Source organism: Branchiostoma lanceolatum, chromosome 6, assembly GCF_035083965.1.
Source record: "Branchiostoma lanceolatum isolate klBraLanc5 chromosome 6, klBraLanc5.hap2, whole genome shotgun sequence".
Taxonomy (NCBI): Eukaryota; Metazoa; Chordata; class Leptocardii; order Amphioxiformes; family Branchiostomatidae; genus Branchiostoma; species Branchiostoma lanceolatum.
The window spans coordinates 11,148,809-11,159,430 of NC_089727.1; the positions used below are offsets into that span (position 1 = coordinate 11,148,809).

General features: G+C 42.6%; 2 protein-coding genes across 2 annotated transcripts; both read right to left on the reverse strand.

Annotated features, from left to right (window-relative positions):
- Positions 1 to 3,223: 3,223 nt before the first annotated feature.
- On the reverse strand, positions 3,224 to 6,180 carry LOC136436570 (thioredoxin domain-containing protein 9-like). The gene is made up of 3 exons (XM_066430634.1): positions 6,007 to 6,180; positions 5,073 to 5,259; positions 3,224 to 4,404 (listed from the first exon to the last, which is right to left on the reverse strand). The coding sequence occupies exons 2-3, from the start codon at positions 5,238 to 5,240 to the stop codon at positions 3,919 to 3,921; spliced, it is 654 nt and encodes a 217-aa protein (XP_066286731.1). The 5' UTR covers positions 5,241 to 5,259; positions 6,007 to 6,180; the 3' UTR covers positions 3,224 to 3,918.
- Positions 6,181 to 7,473: 1,293 nt separating this feature from the next.
- Positions 7,474 to 10,532, reverse strand: LOC136436567 (guanine nucleotide-binding protein-like 3 homolog). Its single transcript, XM_066430630.1, has 2 exons — positions 10,403 to 10,532; positions 7,474 to 10,017 (listed from the first exon to the last, which is right to left on the reverse strand). Exon 2 carries the CDS (start codon positions 9,960 to 9,962, stop codon positions 8,091 to 8,093), a length of 1,872 nt encoding a protein of 623 aa, XP_066286727.1. The 5' UTR covers positions 9,963 to 10,017; positions 10,403 to 10,532; the 3' UTR covers positions 7,474 to 8,090.
- Positions 10,533 to 10,622: the final 90 nt, after the last annotated feature.

A 10,622-nucleotide genomic window follows, 5' to 3' on the forward strand; every position in this document is an offset into this window, starting at 1 on the left:
GGTTAACCCTGTTCATTGGCGGGTAAAAGTAATGCTCCGGTCCCAGTTGGAACAAGAGAGGTGTTTAAAGAACACACCGGCGATGTGAGAATTGTGCAAAGTAGGTCCTCATTTGCATGATTTATATCTTACTATGTTAGCCTTCACGAAACCTTCAAGTGCCACAAATATAAAGTTTCCGTTAATTAGAAATATGGAATAATAGTATTTTCAACTTGATTATGCAAATTAAGTCTCAACTTTGATAATTTTACATCTATCCATATCCCTATCTTTCTCAGTAACATATCACATGTTTAGATAGTCCAATCATTGAACGCAGCGGGTTTGTAAAGTTTCTCATCATGCCACAATACCCTTACATATACTGCAGCAGAACTAAAGAGCCTGAACAGCCATTACCCAGTTTGCAAGGTAGCTCTGTGCCGTATCAAACAATGCAGAATTGCCAGCTATGTAGGACGGTATAGAGGATGCAGGGGGGGTTCACACCGCCGTTTCAGAATAGGTGTTGTGGTGGGTAGACGCCCATATCAGAAGAAGACTTACACCTAGGCGTACCCCACTCCCTTCTGTTCCCCCATGTGAACCTGGCTCTAGTAGTGACCAAAAAGCCTGTACCAAAGGCAAAGCAGTGCACATGCTTCCCTCAGTGTAACGTTACATGTGTAATGCAAGATCACTAGTGCGCGATCGCCACACGTTGGCGATCTTGCTGCGACAGACCGATTTGACAACGCGCTCAACGAATTTCATCGATAAAAAACGAATATTTTTACGCTTTGTGTTTTTGTTGTCTTTTTTGTAATGCTTGTATGTTTTGCATGATATTCCCACAGCCAAGTCAAGGGTAACACAAATCCAATTAAGGACGCAGCGAGGTCGCTAACATGTTGCGGGTCCAGTCACATGGCGTGATCAGTAGCGGACGCAGCCATCATGAGCCCGGCGCTGACTTTTTGATATAAGGCCCAAATGCAAAAATGAATTGAATACTAGAAAGGCAACATTTTCAGGAAAATGCAGGATATTCCCCTTCCATTACCTACACCTGAAATATGACATCCTTAGCATTGACTGTAATGGTATTATGAAGTTTCTGCATATATTATGCGAACGAGGTCTGCAATAGCATAATTTATGGTCAGTTGTATTCACCTTTCGTAAAGGTACCTACATGTCAAATATGACATCCGTAGCTTTTATGGCAAGGGATATGCATAAATTATGCATAAGGCCCTAATTATCATAATTTATGGCCATGCATGTTTTCTGACCTTTCCTAAATGTACCTACATCTCAAATATGACATCCGTAGCCTTGACAGGAAAGACAAGTACATGCCTAAATTATGCAAATAAGGTCAGCATTAGCATGATTTATAGCCAGGTGTGTTCACTTTTTCTAAAGGTACCTACATCTCAAATATGACATCCATTGCTTTAATGGTGAGGAAAGTACAAGTTTATGCATACATTATGCAAATGGAGCCCTTATTAGCATAATTTATGGCCAGGTGTTTTCGCCTGTCCTAAAGGTACCTACATCTGAAATATGACATCCGTAGCTTTCATGGTATGGGGAATACAAGTTTATGCGTAAATTATGCAAATATGGTCCTCATTAGCATAATTTATGGCCAGATGTATTCACCTTTCCTAAAGGTACCTACAACTCAAATATGACATCCGTAGCTTTTACGGTAAGGAAAATACAAGTTTCTGCATAAATTATGCAAATGAGGTCCTCATTAGCATAATTCATGGCCAGGTGCGTTGACCTCTCTTAAAGGCACCGACATCTCAAATCTGACATCTGTAGCTTTCATGGTAAGGGAAATACAAGTTTATGCCTAAATTATGCAAATGAGGTCTGCATTAGCTTAATTTATGGCCAGGTGTGTTCGCCTTTCCTAAAGATACCCACAACTCAAATGTGACATCCGTAGCTTTTACGGTAAGGAAAAAACAAGTTTATGCATAAATTATGCAAATGAGGTCCTCATTAGCATAATTTATGGCCAGATATATTCACCTTTCCTAAAGGTACCTACATCTCAAATATGACATCTGCAGCTTTTACGGCAGGGGAAATACAAGTTTATGCATAAATTATGCAAATGAGGTCCTCATTAGCATAATTTATGGCCAGGTGTGTTAACCTTTCCTAAAGGTACCTACATCTCAAATATGACATCTGCAGCTTTTACGGTAAGGGAAATACACATTTATGCATAAATTATGCGAATGAGGTCCTCATTAGCATAAGTTATGTCCAGGTGCATTCATATTTCCTAAAAGATGACATCCGCGGCTCTTACGGTAAGGGAAATACAAGTTTATGCATAGATTATGCAAATTAGGTCCTCATTAGCATAATTTATTGTCAGGTGTATTCACCTTTCCTATAGGTACCTGCATCTCAAATATAGCATCCGTACCATGTTACATATAGTACATATAACTTTCTGCAACATCATTAGTAGAGCTACCACCGCACATCTACTTGGTTTTTGGCAGAAGAAGAAGAAGAAGAAGAACAGGCAAGCAAAAACAGTATATCCCCCTTCCCACTGGAAGGGGAATATAATTATCTGAAAACCCTCTCGGTGACATGGAATTGACTCTCTCAGTCTCTGTACGGTCGTAATCTCAGACATCATCCATTCTCTCTCTTAGTTACAGTCTCTATACGTTTGTACACTATATTAGAAATTTGCTTGAAAATCATTTCATGGAAGAGTTCTACTTTTGATTTTTGGACTTCTCTGTAATGGAATGAACTGCTACCTGGTCTGTGGAGGAGACCAGAGTCATGATATCACTAGCGGTTTCGAGCTGAACTGCATTTATTTTAGGTTGTTGTGGATCTAATTTTGGACAGGATTCAGGCAGACAGATTTCACAAACCCTGTTACTAATGCAAATGACCTAAGCAGGATTAACCCCGAGCCTGAGTGAATACAGATTCACGAACCGTGGTATTAACAGGATCTTATTGTTGAAGGCACTTGAGGATTGGAATGTAACTTGGCATGTAATTGCTTTTGCACGTGTCATGGTACATTGTGCACACAACGAGAGTGGTAACAATATGTGAACTGATTTCTGTTCTTTTGGATATGAATAATTATATAATGGGAATGATATACTGAAATCCATTCATAAATAGTCATCTAAATCAACCTCAAAATGGTAAGTCTAAAAGTTGGAAGGACTCAAAGTAAGAGAAACCTTCACTTTATTCCATAAATTGTGTTGTGCTGTAACACTGATTCTTAAAAAAAGATAAAAATGGGAAAACACAAGTGCTGTTAATTCATCAAACTTCAAACCAATATTGTATGTTACAATAATATCTGCCAGGACAATACCTATATAATTGTCTATCATTTGCATCAGGCACTCCACTAACATCATAGCAAAGTCATAAAGAAGCAAAAAGAAAACATTACAAATACAGAGAATGACAGGCATTCCCTACTTTCAACTTCTCTTTGCTGCCTAATGCGGTTAACCAAAATAAACTTGAGTACTGTAAATTCATTGATTGTCCCTGGGACTTGATTTCACAGAAGAAGGTTTTAAGTTTGTGATGCATTAAGTAATGCATTAAAGACGCATACTATTTGCAGTGTCATGAATTTGTGGCACCGCAAAAACTGCAAAATAAACCAATGCAAACATTTCAAGATTTACAGTAAAACAACCCACAGCAGGAATAAGGTTACACAGAAGTCCTGAACATACATGGAGGCAGAATGTGATTTCCCTTTGTACAGACTCTGACAGCTGTTTGGCAATTAACAAGTTTTGCTCCCCTCATTCACGTAATATGCAAATGTACATGAAAAATCACACCACAAGGTTTCACATAAATTACTTCAAATGAAGTTCATGTTTACAGAGATATGAAGAGTTAATCATCATCAGAATCGTCATCAGAATCGTCACCCCCACCCCTGATGGCCTTCTTCCCTCTCGCTCCCTTGGGTTTCTGCCCCAGGGTGGGGGGGTTGGTGGGGTCGGCGTCACAGTCAATGACCCCAGATAACCCTAACCGCCACTCCATCATTTCTGTGGGGAAGTCGTCCACCCCTCCGAGGTCATCGAACCCTACGACAAAGTCCTTTGTCTTCCCGTCGATCAGCAAGCAGATGGTGGGCAGGACACGCACCTTCAGCCTCTCACACAGCCACTTGCACTTCTCGGCATCGATCTTGCAGAACTTGGTGCCCACGTGCTTGGGTGCCAGAATGGCCAGGTGCTTGTCCACGATCTTGCAGCGGAATGTGCTCTCACGGTAGAAGTGGCACACCACACGGGGGCTCTTCTGGCAGATGGGAAAAAACTCTTTCTCTTCTGGGATCTCTGTGTACTGGCCATGTCCCATCTGAAGGAGTTCCTGTGAGTAAGAAAGTAACTTGGTCACCAGGTAGTCTCTACCATCCTCCATGAAAAAAAATGAGGTGAGCTTTCCTAGCAGAGTTCATAGCAGGGTTGAACGTGAAAACCATTCTCCACTACATCAGTACCAGTTACCACTAAGTACAGTGGTGGCATCCTTGCTAGATACATGGTATGGTATCAGGTGTGAGTGATTGTTCTGTGTAATATAACCGGCTGTTGCTGCACTGCATGCCTGTGAAGCTGCTGTGTTACACCAAAGGGCAGTTATACCGGATATACAGATACAGACTGTCACCCCTAGTGCCATAATAATTTGGCATGGGCAGAAACAGCACATCCTATGGAATAGGTGAACTGTAATGCTTCCACTCACTGTTTTAAATAGTTCCACCCAACTACTGTAAATACAGAAATGTTCGCTGGGATTTAATTATGCGGTAGGAAGAAGATGGAGTGTTTGCGGTGGTTTTGAGTTCGCATTTGAAATGATAGTAGCGCTACACAATGGAACGGCTTTTCGTGGTGGTTTTATGTTTGCGGTAAAAAGTTCACTGCAAAAAACGTGAACATTTCTGCATTTACAGTAATTGATGACATGGAAAACAATAAGATGTCGACCTTAAGCAAGTTGAATTCTACCTGAGGAGTCCCAGTGAGTCTCACCTGTTTTTTAGAGGCCTGTTTTTTCAGGGCTGCCAGGCGTTTCTGGTGGATCCTGTCCAAGTCATCCTCGTCCATGTTGTCCAGACGGCTCATCTCAGCATCAATCTGCTCCTCCACCGCCTGCGCCGCCTGCAGGACCTGCTGCTCCACTATCTTATTAACATCCATGTTGGCTTCAGACTTCTAGCTGCAGAGGAAACATCAATATCACCATTATCATAAATTCATAGTCTATAAGGTAAGGGATATCAGACTGAACATGGACTGCACTACAAGCTGCAGAGGAAACATCAATATCAGCATTATCATCATCTGTAAGGCGAGGGATATCAGACTGAACATGGACTGCAGTGTTTAACACAGAAGATAGGATACATCATCATCATCGGTCGGTCGCGCAGCGGCCGATCACACGTCCTCTCCACGTCCGCCGGTCAGTGGCCAGTGTGAAATTATCACAAGAATGGGCAAAAAAATTATTGGGCCTTTTTAAAACCTAATCAGTTTTTATTTCACATATAAACCCGTGGGATGGATTGATATCATTATTGATGAATAAATTATGGGGTGGATTGGTGACGCTCATGACCAACCTCCTTGTCATGACGAAAACTATGGAATAAAAACTGACATCATAATATTATAAAAATCGGCCACGTCTTCGCATAGACAATGCAGTATGCTGACTACGCCATGGTTCCAGGTAACGTTAAAATGTAGGCTTCCACAAGGAGGTTAAATCGAATTTGATTAAATTACGTGATGAAAATTTACGTGATGAAAATTAGCATGGCATGACTCACCAAGGCCCCCCTCCCCTATCAGTGGCCGTTTACTAAACATTGCGTTACTAGGCACGAGATACAAACTATAGCCACCAACAAAATGTAAAAGAATATGGTCATCGGATTAAATGTACAACTCTTTCACATACCTTCCGTAACACACCACTTCAACTGTCCTAAACGTAGAGTTTGTAAAGGATAATAGTTACGGTTCCTCCTCACTTTGCTCGGTCGACCTATTTTTCGGCTGCGCACTAGAATGTTAGACTGATCCACTTGAAATGATGGGAGTGACTTTCCAAATTTTCTTGTTCAGAGACTTATTGGGTCTAAGAACAGATCTGTGACGTTCATGTAAAGAAAAAATAATCTTTTTGTTAAATTCAACTTATTTTATACGCTATCAAATGACACATGCAAAAGTAAAGCTAACACTTTTCAAGCATGGGATTACCTTATACTGTAATGGTTCAGTCGATCTGAAAGAGGTCGTGCCATTGGTCCAATTAGTCAGTATTTGTCCAATCAACGCTGGCCAGTCATTTGCCAAGATGCTGAAACACCGGGTTGCAGTTTACTTCAACTTCAACTTAGTAAACCCCCAGATAACCCCGCGAGGGGCAAAGTAGGGGGGGGAGGAGGTCCCAGGCTAAGGCGGGCAGGCCTCCAGCCTGGCGCGGAAAGACTCAACGGTGGGAGCCGTAACAACCGCGCCAGGCAGGGCGTTCCACTCGGGTATGGTGCGAGGGAAAAAAGAATATTTAAATGAGTCTGTTCGGGCGTAAAGTGGTTGAAATTTGAGCGTGTGGCTTCCCCGGGTGCGCCCCTGAGCTGGTTTCAGTAGACTATCTGTATCAATATTGATGTGGTTATTAACTAGCTTATAGAAAAAGGTGAGACGGGCGTTCCTCCTCCTTTCAGAGAGAAGGGTCCACTGCAGGTCATTGAGCATTTAAACAAATATCGAAAGAGGTCACTGCTGCAAAAGCTTTGTTGAAGCCCAGGGGAACACACACTGATTCGGGGGAAACATAAATAATCAGAAAGCAGCCAAATAGCTACACACATTGAATGAACTCAACTCTGCAGAAAAATGGCTTCATAACGTTATGTTTGAGTAGTTTTGTTTGAGTAGTTTTGTTTTACCCAACAACTTACTCATAATATTCCTAGGTTTGCATATCTTCTATGGGCAGTTCCATGCAACAGGGGTCCAGTAGACCAAGAAAATTTTGGAGTGTGTCAAGAGGGACATCAAAGTGTGCGACCTCATCAGAGCAACCCTGCTGGACAGAGCTGTCTGCAAGACTGGCAGCAGTGTAATCAAATACGGGATACAACTACTGACATTACTTCTAAACATGACAGTGTGTACATTGTTGTTTCCTATGATCACCAAATAAACCACTGAGTGCTGCATTTGTCAAGTAATAGGTCAAGTTGAAGGTAACAGACCCACTTCTAGAACACCTGATCGCTGTATTGTATTTACTAGTATGTTGAGAGTTCATATGTGGTGAATATGGAGTATCAATCACTGGTGGTTATGGGAAAATGGAGCCTTCTCATTGGTCAACGTCATTTGGCTATATGATAATCAGGAACAAGGGACAGCATTTGCCATTTTCATATCATTTAATATGTTCACAAATTGATAGTGGCCATGTAAAACCACATGACAAAACAGTAAGTATCTATGCCTTACTTAGATTCATATCAATATCAGCACTATAGTGTTTATGTGCTAATAATCCATGCATTTTTCTTCTAAGCTAAACAAGACTCTTCATCCTTACATGGTTGACATAATTGTGTCCCATTTTATGACAATGTAATCTTTCGTTCAAGTAAATAAACTGTTCCATCCGTCAATAAGGTATAAACATCTTGAAGATCATAGGAATATATTTCTTCACTATTTCCAGTTTTAATTTTTGTACCAAATCAAAATCTTACCTAAAAAAACCCCATAAAATTCTTTTTTTTTCATCTCAGAACCTCCGTACCTTTTTCAGTATTACAACTGAAAAGAGCCTCATCTAGAGTGAGATTGACTTCAGAGGCAGCCTTATCTTCCTGTTAATTTACTGTTATCACATACAGTAGGTTTTGAGGATTTTTGGCTGCTCATGTGACAGCAAGAAATAAGCTGATTCAACAATGTTATTTCTACTACAATAGCAGATACAGGACATAACATAAATCATGTATTACAACGTTTCATCTGTCAAGTCTACTTGAAATCTGTGTCAAAGTTGTAACTGTCGTCCTCTCCCAGACCAAAGTCCATGGCTGCAGACAATGTGTCAGACAGCTGGGTGGACAGCTTGTCGGCCCTTTTCTGCTGCTTCTTCCTTCTTTTCTGTGCCACTTTGGCAGCCTTTCCCAGCTGGAGATTTCCCTCAAGCACTGAGGGGATCTCGAGGCCTGTACCAGGCTTCTCTTTTGGGACAGAGTCAGGCTCAGACTTCTTTTCCTTAGACTTAACACTGACCGAAATGGTGCTCAGTTCAGCAAGGTTACTTTCTGGGACATGCTTGATGGACTCATCTTCCTCTTCATCCATTTCATCTATTTCCTCGCCATCTTCTGAACTCATTTCTTCATCTTCTTCTACTTCCTCCTCTTCATCTCCCTCCTCCTCCTGCATGGTTCCTTCCATCGGACCCATGGACTCCATGGCCATCATGTGACTGGTGGTTTCCATGGTGAGGTTTCCGAGAACTTTGTCAATGTCCTTCTCTATTGTGCTGATGTCAAAAGCCTTTCCCATCTCGGATACAATCTCGGCTCCAAGATGGACAGGCATGTTGTGGGACTCTGGAGGATGGGTGAAGTAGGTGATTTTCCCAATTGTCCAGTCCTGTAGCACGAGCTTGGCTGCTTTGTCGACATCTGGCACTCCCCCTTTCTTCAACTTCCCCTGTCGTTTGGCAAGGAGTGCCAGAAACTCGTGGACGTTGGCGTAGTCTGGAACACCGTAGTGGAGCATGATCTGCTGCTTGTTGCACCTGCGCAGGATGGCGTCAACCGGAGTGACCACGTCGGCAATGTTTTCCACCTTCAGACAGTTACGGAGGATGAGAGCAGCATCTGACAGCCCCGACGTCATGACGATACCGGGACTGTCAATCAACTTGATGTGCTTGTCGATCTGAACCTCTTGCAGAGTCTTGGTGACCCCAGGAGTCCCACCGACGGCACAGGCACGGGAACGCTTCAGACTGTTGATGATGGAGCTCTTTCCAACGTTGGGGAGCCCGATGATCCCGACAGAAATGGTGGTCTTGATGTTCATGTTGCGGCAGTAGTTGTTGAGGAGTTGCATGAGACTGTCTGCTCCCAGGCAGCGGCTGGACGTCAGCAGGTCCTTGTTGGCCAGGTTGACTGGGACTTTGCTCTGAGAAAGATTATGGGTCTGGCTCTGGGTAGATGCTTTGAAGGCTATGGTTGGAAACTCATTCCGAAGATACTTGAGCCACTTTTCCACGATCTCGCGGGGTACCAAGTCTATCTTGTTCAGGATGATCACAATCCGCTTGTTGGGACCAGCGGCGAGGATGGACTGTTCCACCTGAGGGCAGCGACAACCCAGAGGATCTCTGGCATCTAATACCTCCAGCACAACATCAGCTGCCTCAACCACCTTCCTGAACTCTCTGTAAAAGGCTTTCCGTGAACTCTCCGTACTCTTCACGCCTTTGTTGGAAGCATCTGTCTCCATTTGTAGCATGGTGGCCTGCTTCTGATCAAATGCCTTTTGCCTTTTGAGAGCATCCTTCTGTAGGCTGGCCACGTCTCGTTTAGCCTTCTCCGCCTTACGTTTCTTTTCCAACATCTTCTGTCTTTTGACTTTGCGCTGTTCTCTCTCCTCTTCAGCCTTCTGCTTTCTCTTCTGGGCTTCCCGCAATATCTGTTCCTTGAAAGGAGCTTCTGAGGGCACTCCTGGATCTTTCCTGGCTCTTGATACCTTGGTAGCAGTGCCCTTCTTCTTTGCCGCTTTGCGAACTTTCCTGTTGTGCTCCTTTATCTTTTTCTTGATCTTGTATTTCTTGTGGCAGGTGAGACGCTTGCTCTGCTTGTTCTTGAAGGGTCTGTTTGTCATGTTGACTTCTTTACTCACAGAGTGGAGAGAAACTGTTCTGAAGCTGAAGTATGTCCTGAAATCAATAAATACTCATGAGGCCTTAAAACGTACTATAACCTTTGTACATACGCACATGTACTGCAAGGTAGTTTGTTGGTCTATCTAGGCACCCGTGATCACAATTTTGCATATCTTTCATGTTAGGGTAGCTTTCCTTAATATAATAGCACACAAAAAAATCACCTTGTGATGCTGAATACATTTGCACTTCTTCTCTTAGTACCTCACTCTCAGTCCGCCCCCCTCCCCCCAAAAACACGTGCAGACAGTTGGCTACACTTCTGAACAACTGGTTTCTAAGTTATAGGACGTTAACGTCTATTAGCGTTACCTGCACAAGATAAAAACACTCACAATGCTAATATATGCTTCGTTGCAGAACTTAAGACAAAACTAACCTTGATTACAGAAGCGCACGCTGGTGATAGCACTGAAAGTTGGAGCGAGTCCGTCACGCGTCGTCTACTTGGCAGTAGGCAGCCATGTTGGGCAAGTCTAGTTCTTGCAATGGGAGGGCTAATCCTGTTTGCCTAAGAATATAAATAGGCACGTCAATCAGTAAAATTACTACTAATCAGACAGGTATTACAGCATTGATATATTAGATACTTATGATAC